At 43.5% G+C, this 16970-nt stretch overlaps 1 protein-coding gene across 1 annotated transcript in view; it reads right to left on the bottom strand.

Annotated features, from left to right (window-relative positions):
• Positions 1 to 16970, bottom strand: part of BMP1 (bone morphogenetic protein 1) — a 232114-nt gene that overhangs the window by 160195 nt on the left and 54949 nt on the right. The window contains exons 2-4 of the mRNA XM_030202005.1: positions 15849 to 15959; positions 3344 to 3496; positions 1876 to 1993 (exon numbers count right to left, since the gene is read on the bottom strand). Of these exons, the coding sequence (XP_030057865.1) occupies positions 1876 to 1993; positions 3344 to 3496; positions 15849 to 15959 (382 nt within the window). The remainder of the gene's footprint in view (positions 1 to 1875; positions 1994 to 3343; positions 3497 to 15848; positions 15960 to 16970) is intronic.

The following is a 16970-nucleotide window of genomic DNA, read 5'->3' as shown; positions in this document are numbered from 1 at the left end:
CCTGGGATGTCAGGGGGACCAGTCTACTAAAAATACTGGCTCCTCCTACATCCCAATAGCTTGATTTTGTGTGTTTTGAACTTGAACTTTTTTTTTTTTCAAAAATGGACCAAAAAACAAAGTGTCCGAATCACAAAACCTTGTTCAAAATGGTATTTTCAAAAAAAAAAAGAAAAAAAAAAGACGTTTTTCTTTTTTGAAAATGGCCTTCATTCCTATTCAGATTTTGGATGTGTTTTGCAAAATGTCCAAAGTCGGACTTAGACATCATATCGGAAATGCCCCTCTTTGTAAACTATTTTGAATGATATTTTTTCAAGACGATGCTAATGGTACTGGCATACCTTGTACACTGTAGCACTGTGCTGGATCTTTTCTTAATATTTTTCCTTATTTTCTCCTTTGTTATGTGAATTGGAACTACTAATTGTAGTGGACTTAAACTGAATAATTTCTGGGGAGGGGAGGTTTCATGATGATAGCATTGTGCTTATTATTTCAATCAGTTTTTTTTGTACAAGTTTAGCTTCATTTGTCTTTATTTGAAATTTCATAAATAAAAAAAATTTCTAAAAATGGAATAATCTTATCAATAGGGTGGAGCTAGGGTGGGGGCGGAGCTAGGGTGGGGGCAGGGCTAGGATGGGGCCCCACCAAATTGGTCTGCACAGGGCCCCGCACTTGCTAAGACCGGCCCTGACTGTCAGAGCAGCAAGAGAGAGGGGCAGTACTGGAATAGCGGGGGGGGGGGGGGGGGCTGCTGCAGGGCAGAAGGAGGGACTTTGGCAGATCTCTGTGTGTGGGGGTGGGGGGTCTCAGTACTGAAATATCAGGGGCTGCTGTAAAAGCTTTGGGAGCATCATTCTTGTTAGCTTATCCCTGTAAGTGCAGAGTTAACTACCAGGGAAATAAATATGTTTTTTCTGAACCATCACAGCTAAAAGTTTTTGTGGAAGCTAAGAGGATTCAGACCCCCACAGTGTAATAACATCAGACCAATTAAGACAGTTTGTGGAATAAAGGTTAGCCGATTTATTTAACTAAACAGTTATGTTTATAAAACTTCTCCTCATGTTTCTTAACGCCCCCCTTCCATAATTGAGGTCTAAGGAAGAATGAAAATTGTCATATTTTAGACAAGGAAGTGTTTTGTAATTGATTCTTGATATTATTTCCTTCTGTGTTTCCTATGCAAGTTGTTGTACTTGTGAAATTGAAAATCAATAAAGAATTAAAAATATATATATCAGGGGCTGCTGGGGGTATTGGTGGATCTGTGTGTGTGAGTGTGGAGAGGAGGGTCTCGGTATTGGAATATATCAGGGGGTGCTGGAGGGCAGGAGTGAGGGGAATTGATAGACCTGTGTTTGGGAGTCTCAGTGCTGGAATATGAGGGTTGTTGTAGGGCAGGAGTGAGTTGCATTGGCAGAGCTTTGAGTGAGGGGAACTCGGTACTGAAAAAGCGGAGGTGCTGCAGGGCAGGAGTGAGGTACATTGGCAGAGCTGTAACTGAGGGGATCTCGGTACTGGAATTGCAGGGGTGCTGCAGGGCAGGAGTGAGGGACATTGAACAGCTGTGACTGAGGCGTTCTCAGTACTGGGGTGCTGCAAGGATGAGGTTCATTGGCAGAGTTGTGTTTGGGGATCTTAGTATTAAAACATGCAGAAAGACAGAATATGGTGTAACAGATCATGGGAAGATACTGAAAAGCGTCAAATCATAGAACAGTTTATTCCATTTGAAAATGAGCCAGGTTCAGAATATCCTATATGACTCCTGCTATTCCTTTCCCAGGCTGATGTGAATTCACTGTTTGAATGTAGTCATTTATGTGATGAGAAGCATGTTCTCAGCTGGGCAATACATTCACTTACCCACATGGTCTGTATGTAAATACAATGTAACTGTCTTCGTCAGTGCGCTCTAGGAAGGTGACGCAAGTATGCTTCTCCCAGTGTCGCATGGCTTGTCGGAAGATTGCCCTCTGGCTACCTGGAAAGAGGAGAGATAAACCGAATGTAATAAGGACATAAATCTCCAGAATGAGTCACAGTGCAATTGGAAGATTTCCCATAACCAGCACAGCAGCCTAATCAGATCCTGCATGGGGAGCAGAAAGCCAGGACACACAGGCAAAGGACAAATTTCAAAACTGAGATATAGCATGGTTTATGTACACAAACTGCTATGTTGAAAACTGCGCTGCCTTACAACAACATGCTCACTTCCAGCTACATTTAGGAGAGCTGTTCTCAGCCCTTGTTTCTGGGAGAATCAGACAATATTGTGTAGATTGTACTTCCGAGCATATATGTGTTATTTCCTGTAGAAAGCCTACCCACAAAAAAAAAGCAGATGCGGGAATCTGTGGATACTTTGTAGATATAGGACATTTTAAAGGAAAAGTACACACATTTACTTTTGGAAATTTGGTACAAAGTTTTTAAAAAATGCCATGGACTTTGCTCGGAAGTAGATGGCTTGATGTTGGCTTCTCAGTACATAGCATATATTGTATAAAACCATATCACTGCCTGGGAAGCTCTGAGTCACTGCTGAGTTTTATAACTTATGTACCAAGAGTCTGCAATATATTTTTCACATCCTTTAGGTGGCTTTATCTAACCATTTTCTTTTGCTAAATAATCTTGACTGTGTCAATTCACTTCATTGAAAGTTTATGGAATTACTGGCTGGCCCATTGTGGATTTAAACAGACCGTGCCAGAGTTAGAATCATTTTTGGGAATGGTGTAGGTCTGAATTGTTTTGGCACATCATAGCTTTGGACATGTCAGGAAGGGTATGAATGGAGTCATCTTGGGGGAAAGAGGTCTTAAAATCTCCACATTTCTGTATTAGTTTATTGTGGCAAACAGCTTAAGAACCCTCCAGAAATTGGTGGGAATGCCCAGGAAACCCTCTGCGCACTTCCTTTGCACAAGATTACCCTCCATATTTGAACTGTCTCTAGGTCTTCACCTATATTATCAGGATGGTTTCACCTACCTGTGGGTGGCAGCACAGCATACATTTGTGAAAAGAAATCCAGCTCTTATTATCAGTAAAGCATCGTACTGCATGAGTGCATTTTTATTACAGCTGTTTTCAATCACTATCATGAATGGTAATGATCAGAAGTTGGAATTTCTTTTATATAGTGAGCAGGAATGTGCTGAGAGGTTGCACAGGTTTCTTTGGGCTAGTTTTGCTGTACAGTATTACTGTGATTGATACGACTGAGTGGATTGTAAGTATTATTTTGATTAGCAATTAAGATTTCATCTGATGAATTCCATGCCCCATCCTCCCTACCTACTGCACCAAATTCTTCATCACTCACCGCTAAAGTTTCCGCTGATCACATATGGGATGACTCCATCTGGCCAGACCCGCTCAGACCGAGACGTGGCAGCCCGTCGAAAACGAGATCGGATTGTCACAGGCACTCTCTGGTTCCTTTGCTGCTCTAAGATGGTGCTGTTGGATCTGCTGCCTTGGAGAGGACAGAAAAACGTGAGAGACTCTGTCCCTCCAGCTGTAATGTTCCTGAAAAGAAGGCTTGAAAAAACTTGAGTTTGTTTTGTTTTTCCTTCTCCTATGGAATCTGGTTTCAGTTCAAGAGAGGAAGACAAGATGGATTGCCATCTCCATGTCACCTGGCAAGGCGATTTGGAGAGTCGGCCAGAAGTTATATGGAGAGCAGTGAAATTCAGCTGGTTTCCATAAAAAATTGCCAGGTCAATATTCAGCTGGCGGCAGTCTGCATTTCTTTAAACACTGACCGCTGCTATCTAAATTAGACTCAGATGTTCAATGCTGGGTCATGTCTGGGCACCAGCATTGAATATCCAAGTCATCGGCACACCCGGAAGTTATGCAGGTGCTGTCCAATGTTCAGCGCTGGTACCCACATACCTAACTGGACAAAGATAGGACTGTTTTTTTAAGTGATCCTATCTGCCCCACTTATGTGTGTAGGTGTCTGCATATCTTCTGGGACCTCCCCCCTGCCCCAGGCTGCCTCTTCATTGCCCAGATTGCGCCAGGCGGTCACAGCCAATATTCAGTAGCATTACGCACTTAAGTGCAGCTGAATATCAGCAGGCAGCCTGTCCAGCGTGGTTTAAATGGGCAGGAGTCTCTCCTGCTCTCTTAAACCATGTAGAATATCAAACCCTGGATGTTCTCTCTGAACACAACAATAGCTGCTATAACTTTATAAGGATAAGTTAGCTGTATAAAGTTCTGCTGGCATGTTCAGTGTTCAGATCTGAATGCATATCATACCTGAAAATACACATAAATGATCTATATGACATTATGTATCAGTGGCGTAGCCAAGGGTGGGCCCAGGTGGGCCCAGGCCCACCCACTTTGGGCTCAGGCCCATCCAGTAGCAGTACACCTATGATGTGGCTGGCAGCCATTCTTCCCAAGCCCCACCAGCCGAAAACTCCCAACAACTGTCCCTCCTGCATACCTTGTAAATAGATCTTCACCTGCAGCAAGTAGCGACTGATACATGCTGTGGGGCCAACATGAGCAGTGGGTATTAGTTGCTGCTTACTGCAGGTGAAAATCTATTTAAAAGGTATGCGGGGGAGAGTTTGAGAGACCATATGGTATGCAGGCGAGAGAGGAAGAGACCAAATCACTTGAGGGACAAGGCGGAGTTCTTTTGCCCACCCATGTTGGGCCCAGGCCCACCCATAATTGGGTGTCTGGCTATGCCCCTGTTATGTATTCACCACACTGCTGATACTCAGATCCTTTATTATTCTTATTACTGCTCTCATGGTCAGTCAGAAGATGTCTGTTTCTGACCTGTGCTCTCCCCATTCCAAATGGACCTGGATCCTGTAAATATTATTAATGGATTCATGCCAGTTGGGTTGCATTCCCTGTGCCCGGGAGCTGCTGATATCAGCAGCTGAGATAAGAGATTTCAGGGCAATGTAACTTCCTGGTGTAACAACCCCAGGAGCAGACCAGGATAATGCTACAGATTGCTGTCTGATTTTGGAAGGATAATTATGATATAAATAGACTCCTGGGAGTAGATGAAAATACATGCTAACCCCCTAATTCTATAAAAGTCGCCAAAAATTGTGAATGCAATTTAATTGAATAATAAGCCTATTTGTGCAAACAATTGGCTTTTTAACAAGCAATTATTAGCACTAATTAGATTTAATTAGCATTTACACACGTAAATTTAGGTGCAGGATCCACACCTAAAATTTACGTGCAATCTGAAAAAGGGGGTGTAGAAATGAGAGGGTCATGGGCATAACGGGGAGCATTCCTAAAATTAACATACGTCATTATAGAATAACAGGGATACGCACCTAATGTAGGCATGTACACTTGCACCACGTTTCAGCTGGTGCAAACGACCTCGACTAAAGTTAGGCATGATTCCTGGGCATAAACACTATTTTATATACTGCACCTAACTTTAAACACGACTTGTAGAATAGCATTTTTTACTGCACCAATTTTTTTTAACATCATATATAAAATTTATCCATAAGGGCCTTATTCTATAAAGGTTATGCTCCTAATTTTACGCTCCTAAAATGTATGCTCCTAAATTTATGAGCATAATTTATGCTCCTAAATTACGAGCATACTCTATGCTGCAAAATAGATTAATTAGGAGCATAAATTAGGAGCATAAATTCTAGGAGCGCAAATTTAGGAGCATAACCTTTATAGAACTTGGCCCTAAGTGGCTTATTCTATAATGAAAAGCGCATTTGTACTTTCAGTTGTAGAATAGCGATTAAGTCTGCATTTACATGCGCTCATTTAGGCCCCTCCCCCCACTTAAGCCAGCCATAAGGCTGATGTAAATGTGGGCACCTAAATGTGCCAAATATGTGTGTAAATGCCAGTGGCGTTCCTAGGGGGGCTGACACACGGGGTGGATTGCCGATGCGCCCCACCCCCAGGGTGCAGCACCCCCCCTGGATGCAGCGCGACCTCCCCCAGCGAAAGGACACCCCCTGCAAAAGAACCCCCCCAGGTGCACACCGCTGGGGGGGTGCCGCGCGCGCCTATCCTTCCATCATTCCATGCTCCCTCTGCCCTGGAAGAGGTTACTTCCTGTTCCGGGGCAGAGGGAGCATGGAACGAAGGAAGGACAGGCACGCGCGGCACCCCCCCCCCCAGCGCGTGCACCCGGGGCAGACCGCCCCCCCCCTAGGAACGCCACTGGTAAATGCAGGTATTGTGTAACCTAGACGCACATAATCTGGGCACACCCCTGAGCCATCCATGTCCCTCCCATGTCAACACCCACTTTGAAGATGCGCCCTAGAATTTACACACCCAGGTTATAGAATAGTGATTAAAGGCAGCGGCATATGCAACTGCAAATTGGTACCAATTAGCACCAATTAACTCCAATTACAGTCAATAACTGGCAGTTAAGTCCAATTAACAGCTAATTATTTATTAATCTGCATGCGCAACCGATCTTATTCTATAACAGCACGCACAAATTCTGATGGTAATGAATTCCACAAATGAGGACCAGCAATAAAAAAAACTTGACTAGAAATTTACTCCAAACGTACCAGATGAAAAGATGGAACAACCAATAAATTCTGGTTTTGAGACCGTAACACCCAAGAAGGACAATAAGACTGCAAACTGTGCACTAAGGCCTCAGGTACAACACCCTGCTGCACTTGAAACAACAGGAACAAAAGTTTTCTGTTACCTCATACACATTTCGTTTGGTATGTCAACCATCAGATCTGTTGGTTGAGATGCTTTTTTGTTTTAAGAGAGGTATCCCTGACAGTTGTTGTGGACCAAGTTGATGACTGTCATACTAATGAATTCTTAGGAGCTATAGAATAAGCTCCTAATGGGTGCCTACTTTCCTTTATAGAACAGGCTCCCAATAAACACTTACTTTCCTTTATAGAATAAACTCCTAATAGACGCTTACTTTCCTTTATAGAATAGGCTCCTAATAGGCATCTACTTTCCTTTATAGAAAAAACTCCTAATAAGCGCTTACTCTCTTTATAGAATAGTCTCCTAATACAGACTTACATTCCTTTATAGAATAAACTCTTAATAAGCTCCTACTCCTTTATGAAATAGGCTCCTAATAGACACCTACTTTCCCTTATAGAATAGGCTCCCAATAGAAGCCTACATTCCTTTATAGAATAGGTTCCCAATAGACACCTACTTTCCTTTATAGAATGGGCTCCTAATAGACTCCTACTTTCCTTTATTAAATAAACTCCTAATATGCACCTACTTTCCTTTATAGACTAGGCTCCTAGTAGATGCCTACTTTCTTTTATAGGATGGGCTCCTAATAACTGCCCACTTTACTTTATAGACTAGGCTCCTAATAGGCGCCTATTTTTCCTTTATAGAATTGGCTCCTAATAGGTGCCTGCTTTCCTTTATAGAATAGGATCCTAATGGACACCTACTTTCCTTTATAGAATAGGCTCCCAATAGACACCTACTTTTCTTCTTAGAATAGGCTCCTAATAGATGCCTTCTTTCTTTTACAGAATAGGCTCCAAATAGATGCCTACTTTCCTTTATAGAATATGCTTCTGACACCTACTTTCCTTTATAGAATAGGCTCCTAATGGGTGCCTACTTTCCATTATAGCATAGACTCCTAATAGGCGCCTACTTTCCTTAATAGAATACGCTCCTAATAGATGCCTACTTTCCTTTATAGAATACGCTTCTAATAGACACTTACTTTCCTTTATAGAATAGGCTCCTAATGGAAACCTACTTTGCTTTATAGAGTACGCTTCTAATAGAATTTAATTTTCAAAAAAGAGACTATGATAAAATGAGAAAAACGATGACAAAAAAAAAACTTAGAGGAGCAGCTGCAAAGGTCAAAAATTTACATCAGGTGTGGATGCTGTTCAAAAATACCATCCTGAAAGCCCAGGACAAATGACAGCTGGCATGGTTAAAAAGTGAGGTGAAGAAAGCTATTAGAGCTAAAAGAAAATCCTTCAGAAAATAGAAGGATCCGACTGAAAAAGCATAAGGAATGGCAAGTTAAATGCAAAGCGCTGATAAAGACGACAAAGAGGGACTTAGAAAAACAGATTGCGTTGGAGGCAAAAACATATAGTAAAAACTTTTTTTTAGGTATATTAGAAGCACAAAGCTGGCAAAGAATCAGTTGGACTGCTAGATGACCGAGGGGGTAAAAGGGGCACTCAGGGAAGACAATGCCATAGCAGAGAGATTAAATTAATTCTTTGCTTCGGTCCTCACTGAGGAAGATTTGGGAGAGATACTGGTGCCAGAAATGGTATTCAAAGCTGACAAGTCAGAGAAACTGAATAAAATCTCTGTAAACCTGGAAGATGTAATGGGGCAATTTGACAAATTGAAGAGTAGCAAATTGCCTGGACCGGATGGTATTTATCCCAGAGTACTGATAGAATTGAAAAATGAACTTGCAGAACTATTGTTAGTAATATGTAATTTATCTTTAAAATCAAGCATGGTACTAGAAGATTGGAGGGTGTCCAATGTAACGCCGATTTTTTTAAAAGGTTCCAGAGGTGATCCTGGAAATTATAGACTGGTGAGCCTGATGTTGGTGCCGGGCAAAATGGTAGAGACTATTATAAAGAACAAAATTACAGAGCATATTCATAAGCATGGATTAATGAGACAATGCCAACATGGATATAGTAAAAGGAAATCTTGCCTCACCAATCTACTACATTTCTTTGAAGGGGTGAACAAGTATGTGGATATAGGTGAGCCCATTGATATAGTGTATCTGGATTTTCAAAAGGCATTTGACAAAGTGCCTCATGAAAGACTCCAGAGGAAATCGGAGAGTCATGGGATAGTGTTCTACTGTGGATTAAAAACTGGTTAAAAGATAGAAAACAGAGAGTCAGTTTTCTCAGTGGAGAAGGGTAGATAGTGGGGTTCTGCAGAGGTCTGTGCAGGGACCACTGCTTTTTAACATATTTATAAATGATCTAGAAATGGGCGTAACTAGTGAGGTAATTAAATTTGCTGACAGCACAAGTTATTCAAAGTTGTTAAATCACGAGAGGATTGTGAAAAATACAAGAGGACCTTACGAGATCTGCAGCTAAGAAAGCAAATAGAATGTTAGGCATTATTAGGAAAGGAATGGAAAACAAAAATGAGAATGTTATAATGCCTTTGTATTGCTCCATAGTGCGACCACAACTCGAATACTGTGTGCAGTTCTGGTCACTGCATCTCAAAAATGATATAGCAGAATTAGAAAAGGCACAGAGAAGGGCGATGAAAATGATAAAGGGGATGGAAAGACTTCCCTATGAGGAAAGGCTAAAGCAGCTAGGGCTCTTCAGCTTGGAGAAAAGACGGCTGAGGGGAGATATGATAGAAGTCTATAAATTAATGAGTTGAGTGGAATGGGTAGACATGAACCGCTTCTTTACTCTTTCCAAAAATACTAGGACTAGGGGGCACGCAATAAAGCTATAAAGTAGTAAATTTAAAACAAATCGGAGAAAATATTTCTTCACTCAATGTGTAATTAAACTCTGGACTTCATTGCCAGAGAATGTGGTAAAACTAGTTAGCTTAACGGTGTTTAAAAAAGATTTGGATAACTTCTTAAAAGAAAATTCCACAAGCCATTATTAAGATGGAGTTGGGGAAAATCCACTGCTTATTTCTAGGATAAGCAGCATAAAATGTAATGTATTGTTTTGGGATCTTGCCAGATACTTGTAGCTTAGATTGGCCACTGATGGAAACAGGATGCTGGACTTGATCGACCTTTGGTCTGTCACAGTATAGCAACACTTACATTCTTACTAGTGGAACCAAGACCATTTCGTAAAAAATGAAACGGACCCTAGGAAGGCTCTCGTCTAAGTGATTTTTCCTCTCTCCCCTGCCCTCCCCTCCATGTCCAGCGATTCTTCCCTCCCCCTCCCATCCACTCCGTGTCCCGCGATTCTGACCTCCCTCCATGTGCAGCGATTCTCCTCTGCCCTGCCGTCCCCTCCGTTTCCTGTGATTCTGGCCTTCCCTCCATTTCCAGCGATTCTCCTCTGCCCTACCATCCCCTCCGTGCCCCGTGATTCTGTCCTCCCCTCCATGTCCAGTGATTCTCTTCTGCCCTGCCCTCCCCTCCGAGTCTCACGATTCTGTCCTCCCCTCCATGTCCAGCAATTCTCCTCTCCCCTGCTCTGCCCTCCATGTCCAGCGATTCTTCCCTCCCTTCCCATCCCCTCTGTGTACTGTGATTCTGACCTCCCTCCATGTGCAGCGATTCTCCTCTGCCCTGCTGTCCCCTCCGTGTCCTGCAATTCTGGCCTCCCCTCCATTTCCAGCAATTCTCCTCTGCCCTACCGTCCTCTCCATGTCCCGTGATTCTGTCCTTCCCTCCAGGTCCAGCAATTCTCCTCTGCCCTGCCCTCCCCTCCCCTCTATATCCAGCAATTCTCCTCTCCCCTGCTCTGCCCTCCATGTCCAGCGATTCTTCCCTCCCTTCCCATCCCCTCCGTGTCCTGCTATAATGACCTCCCTCCATGTGCAGCGATTCTCCTCTGCCCTGCCGTCCCCTCCGTGTCTAGAGCTTCTCCTCTGCCCTGCCCTCCCCTCCAAGTTCCACGATTCTGCCCTCCCTTCCATGTCCAGCAATTCTCCGCTGCCCTGCCCTCCCATCCGTGTCCCGCAATTCTCCCCTTGCCTCCCATCCCCTCTATGTCCAGTGATTCTCTTCTGCCCTGCCCTCCCATCTGTGCCCCGCGATTCTCCCCTCACCTCCCATCCCCTCCATGTCCAGCGATTCTCCTCTTCCCTGCTCTTCCATCCATGTCCTGTGATTCTCTCCTCTCCTCCCATCCCATCCATGTCCATCGATTCTCCTCTGCCCTGCCCTCTCCTCGATGTCCCGCGATTCTGTCCTCCCCTCCATGTCCAGCGATTGTCCTGTGCCATGCCCTCCCATCCGTTTCCCGCGATTCTGCCCTCCCCAGCGATTCTCCTCTGCCCTGCCCTCCCATCTGTGTCCCGCGATTCTCCCCCTCCTCCGATCCCATCCATGTCCATCGATTCTCCTCTGTCTTGCCCTCCCCTCACCTCGATGTCCCGCAATTCTGTCCTCCCCTCCTGCGTTCCGTTGCCTTCATTTGCTTGCATTTGTAACATCCTGACATCAGCTCGCCTCCAGCATTCCCTTCCCTCTCACTGTTCTGCCCTCTGACATAATTTTGTCTTTATGCGAGGGCGGGACAGTGAGAGGGAAGGGAACGCTGGAGGCTTGCTGATGTCAGGATGTTACAAACCCAGACAGCCAGCCAGTCATAGAACATTGACGGTACAAATTATTATATTGGATGTGCATATGCCTAATTTCCTTTATAGAACAGGCTCCTAAAAGGCACCTACTTCCCTTTATAGAATAGGCTCCTAATAGACACCTAATTTCCTGTAGACCACTGCATCTTTTCCCTTGAGTTAAAGCCTCCTGCCCCAGGAATAATCATAATTTGATAAAGAAACAAACTCCCTGATTTTCATTAGAAATCATCGAATTAATGAATGGTCACTAACAGACCAAAAGGATGCAGAGAAAAAGTTGCTTGATTTATGCTAAATCAAGGTATTTGGAATGTTTTTAGAAAGTAGAGGAGACTTCCTGATAAAGGAAGTGGAGGACTAGCCTAATGGTTAGAGATGTAAGTAGGAAACCAGAAGTCCCAGGTTCAAATCCCACAGCAGCTCCCTGTGGCCTTAAGCAAGCCACTTTACCCTGCATGCTTTGGGTCTGATGCTGGATGGGTTTTGGCAGCAATGCCAGTTCAGGTCATGCATCCCCCCCCCCCCCTATATTAGGCAACAGCAACATAGCCATGCCTCACACTGCACAGGAAAAGGCAAGCCACACATGTATCATGCCAAGAAAACCACAAAGGGCAGGGGAGGGGGGTGCCCCTCCCCATTGTTTGGCTGCCAGGCGTCAGTTCAACTCAAGGGCACATCTGGATCTAGACAAAGAAAAAAAATGAAGTTTTTACTAAGAAAATACATTCTGCCCTGAACCAGCCAGTTATTTTTAATTGTTAAAATCTCTGAATTCTAAGCTTATGAACCTTGTCACTGAAGTGATTGTAGGCCCTAATGATATGAACATGTTTTTGAGCCTAAATTGAGTAAATTACAGCGGGCTATGAGGTCACCACGTGTCATTGATGAAGGCAAATTGTCTCCAAGTCTTTCATCATTGGATTGAGTTTTGTTTGGTCATGGAGAAGGCACCTTCAAATATGATTACATAAGATCACAAGAATAGCCATCCTGGGTCAGACCAATGGTCCATCTAGTCCAGTATCCTATTTCCAACAGTGGCCAAGCCAGGTCACAAGTACCTGGCAGAAACCTAAATAGTGGCAATATTCCATGTTACCAACCCCAGGACAAGCAGTAGCTTCCCCATGTCTGTCTCAGTGGCGTAGCCAAGGGTGGGCCTGGATGGGCCCAGGCCCACCCACTTTGGGCTCAGGCCCACCCAGTAGCAGCACACATATGATGTGGCTGGCAGGGATCCCTAAGCCTCACCAGCCAAAAACTCACAACAACTGTCCCTCCTACATATCTTGTAAATAGCAGATCTTCGCCTGCAGCGAGCAGCGACTGATACATACTATTCGGACCAGCCCCACAGCCTTCCCTCTGGTGTATTCCCACCTATGCGGAAACAGGAAGTTGCATCAGAGGGAAGTGTGTATTAGTGCATGCGAGGGAGGGAGGATGTTTGAGAGACCAAATGGCATGCAGGCGAGAGAGGGAGACACCAAATCACTTGTGGGACAGGGCAAAGTTATTCTGCCCAACCATCCTGGGCCCAGGCCCACCCAAAATTGGGTGTCTGTCTACGCCCCTGGTCTGTCTCAATAGCAGACTATGGATGTTTCCTCCAGGAACTTGTCCAAACCTTTTTTAAACCCAGATACGTTAACCACTGTTACTATAACCTCCGGCAAAGAGTTCCACAGCTTAACTATTCATTGAGTAAAAAAATATTTCCTCCTATTTGTTTTAAAAAATATTTCCATGTAACTTCCTTTAGTTCCCCTAGTCTTTGTACTTTTCAAATGAATATAAAATTGATTCACTTCTCGTTCTACATCACTCAGGATTTTGCAGACCTCAATAATATCTCCCCCTCATCTGTCTCTTTTCCAAGCTGAAGAGCCCTAACCTCTTTAGCCTTTCCTCATATGACAGAAGTTCCATCCCCTTTATCATTTTAGTTGCTCTGATTTGAACCTTTTCTAATTCATTTTTGATACAGTGACCAGAACTGAACACAATACTCATGGTGAGGTCGCACCATGGAGCAATAAAGAAGCATTATAGTATTTTCGGTCCTATTCACCCTCCCTTTCCTAATAATTCCTAGCATCCTGTTTGCTTTTTTGGCTGCCGCTGCACAGTAGCCAGAAGATTTCAGCATATTATCTACAACGGCATCTAGATCTTTTCTTGGGTGCTGACCCCAAGGTGGACCCTAGCATCAGGCAACTATGATTTAGATTATTCTTTCCAATGTGCATCACTTTGCATTTGTCCACATTATTTATTTTATTTATTTTTGTTACATTTGCACCCCGCGCTTTCCCCACTCATGGCAGGCTCAATGCGGCTTACATGGGGCAATGAAGGGTTAAGTGACTTGCCCAGAGTCACAAGGAGCTGCCTGTGCCTGAAGTAGGAATCAAACTCAGTTCCTCAGTTCCCCAGGACCAAAGTCCACCACCCTAACCACTAGGCCATTAAATTTCATCTGCCATTTGGATGCCCAGTCTAATTAGATTGTAAGCTCTGTTGAGCAGGGACTGTTTCTTCATGTTCAAGTGTACAGCGCTGCATATGTCTAGTAGTGCTTTAGAAATGATAAGTAGTAGTAGTAGCCTTCCAGTTTCCTAAGGTATTCCTGCATTTTTTCAGAGTCTGCATGTGTTTGAAGAACCTTGAATAGTTTTATGTCATCTGCAAATTTAATCACCTCACTCATCATTCCAATTTCCATATCATTTATAAATATTTTAAATAGCACCGGTCCCAGTACTGATCTCTGCTGGGCTCCACTCTCCTCCGTTGAGAGAAACGACCATTTAACCCTACCCTCTGTTTTCTGTCCAATTCCTAATTCACAACAGAACATTGCCTCCTATCCCATGACTCTTTAATTTTCTCAGGAGTCTCTCATGAGGAACTTTGTCAAAGCATTCTGAAAATCTAGATACACTACACCAACCGGCTCACCTTTATCCACATGTTTATTCATGCCTTCGACGAAATGAAGCAAGAAAAAGAATCCTTGTATCAGCATAAATAAATAAAACTTTTCCCCTAATTTATATACCTTCCTTCAACATGACATTGTCTGGTCACTGAACTAATAGTCCTTGACATGGAAAAGGAGAGGGAGCATGTATCAAGGCTCTTTCTGGAACCATAGGCTCTAAATATCCTTAAGCAATGACAACAAGTCTCTCCACCACATAGGCTGTGATCCCAGCCTCCTTAGAATCTTAGTGCTTAGCGGTTAACGATAGGCCTGTTTTCTATATGCGGCTGAATTTAACCACTAAACATAGTTGGTTTGGCACTGAATACCCACGCCTAGCCGGCTATGTCACACAATATATTACTACTACTACTATTTAACATTTCTAAAGCGCTAATATAGCCAGTTAGCCACTAACCGTGTATATTCAGCAGGAAATAACAGATTATCTCCTGCTGAATATCCATGGTTAGGTGCTCAAATGCTATTTAATTGGCCAGGAGCCGTTCCTGGTCAGTTAAATAATTTTGAATATTGTGCCCATATTATCCACCCATATTAGCTCTGGACCCACCCACAATATCAGGTCTGGCTATGCCATTGCCACATGCTCATCACATCAGCTGCTCTACTGGCAATCCTGGCTCTCACAATGAAGTTTTTTTTGCCAAAGTGGTCTGTACTTGAAAAATAGTGGAGACCACTGCTTTAAAGGATCCCCGGATCAGGACATTCCTACTTCTGAACACTGACCCCCTGATATTCAGCACTATTTAACAGGCCAGGAATGGCTCCTGGCCAGTTAAATAGCACTTAACCGGCTATCCATGAATATTCAGCGCATTGCCAACTAAGTTTGGTGGCCAAATCAGGCCACCCACATAGCAGGCCTATCTTTGGCCACTATAAACTTAACCAGCCAGTGCTGAATATTAGTTTGGCCAGTTAAGTTTAAACCGGCCAATAATAAACTGGATATTCAATGCCGATCACCAGAATCGGCCTGGCATTGAGTATCCTGGCTCACCGCTGCCAAGGGAGTTAGCCGGGCTGCCTCCCATGGTCTGAATATCGGCCCCCGAGTCACTGATCAAGTTTCTCCTAAACTCCAAAGGCTAGATTTACTAAAGTGTTTTACTATGTTATTGTAGGCCAGGGGTAGGCAACTCCGGTCCTTGAGAGCCGTAGGTAGGTCAGGTTTTCAGGATATCCACAATGAATATGCAGGAGATAGATTTGCCAGCACTGCCTCCATGGTATGCAAATCTATCTCATACATATTCATTGTGGATATCCTGAAAACCTGACCTGCCTGCGGCTCTCGAGGACTGGAGTTGCCTACCCCTGTTGTAGGCTAAAACCTAGCTCCAAATTAGACTTAAAGTCCTCGTTTCTTATTAGGGAAAGCAGTAATGTGGTAGGGGTGATGTGGTCCCATTACCATTTCAAGTTAGTCTCTCTCCTTTCTTTCCCTAGGCCTTAAGTGGATACCAAGAAATGGGAAATCAAGCATTACCTGAGGAGTTGGTTATCCTCTCAATGGTCTGCTGTGTGGCATTAACAATTCGGTCTACTTTGAACATCTTCAGGTCCTCCTCATCGAGAGCAATATCTCCCCAAAAGGCAGCTAAAGGAGAATGTGAGAAATCAGTGAAGAAACCAGTAAGAGAAGAGTGCAATCATTAAATATAGAGCCAAAGTTTAATAAAACTTAACAGTAGATACAGAGTTAATTGCTATCTTGTCTAGTGGAAGTGATCAGAAACATTTCGTGTGTTTTATCTCAGCCAAAATAATTTAAATTGCTATCCAGGCCTCATGAACTGGAGAAGCTTTTTCACAAGCTGTACAGAAAGAAACAGACATTAATGATTCAGAGCCTCAACTATCAATTTGACAGGCTTAGAAAGAGCGAAACTAATACTACAGATGGTTTGTCACTGGGCAGATCACCTTAATGCTAAGCAGAGCTTCAAAGAGTCACATTTAGCACATCTTAACCATACAGTACTTTGAAACATTGTGGTTTGTTTAGTGGATGTTTGAAAATGTTATGGTGTAAAAGACAGGTTTTTAAAGCCATAATAAGAATGACACTGATCCTCATACAAATTTCTCAGTCAGTATTCAGAAGGCTTAACCCAGATATCAGCATCTGCTATCCCGATAAGTGCTGCAGACTGGGATATTTAAAGACACTATCTGCCTCTGAATATCCTTACAAAACACTTTGGCACTGTGTGGACAGTGCCAGGGTGGAGCATGGTTGCAGCCGTATCGGTCCCAGAACTAATCCAAACAGTGGCAATATTGAGTCTGTTATCCAGATAACCTATCAAGAGGAAGGTAATCCACCAAGGTGGATGAACACAAACTCCCACGTAAAACAAGACTATCAAATATGCAGTGGGAAATGGACCAATGACTCCAGGGAGACGGGACTATGGTAATAAAGGAAACAGCTTTATTCACAGACTCGACACAGTACTGTGTTTCGGCCATAGGCCTGCCTCAGGAGTCTTGAATGATTCTCATAGGTTGAAAAAAAGGATTTGTTATCAGATTTTCTTAAATGACCCTCGTAGCTTGAAAAATGGATATGCTAGTGCCCTGATGGCGAACCTATGACACGCGTGTC

Source organism: Microcaecilia unicolor, chromosome 4 (genome assembly GCF_901765095.1).
Source record: "Microcaecilia unicolor chromosome 4, aMicUni1.1, whole genome shotgun sequence".
Classification (NCBI taxonomy): Eukaryota; Metazoa; Chordata; class Amphibia; order Gymnophiona; family Siphonopidae; genus Microcaecilia; species Microcaecilia unicolor.
Note: the sequence above shows the minus strand (reverse complement) of the source record. Positions and strands in the feature narration are given on the sequence as shown.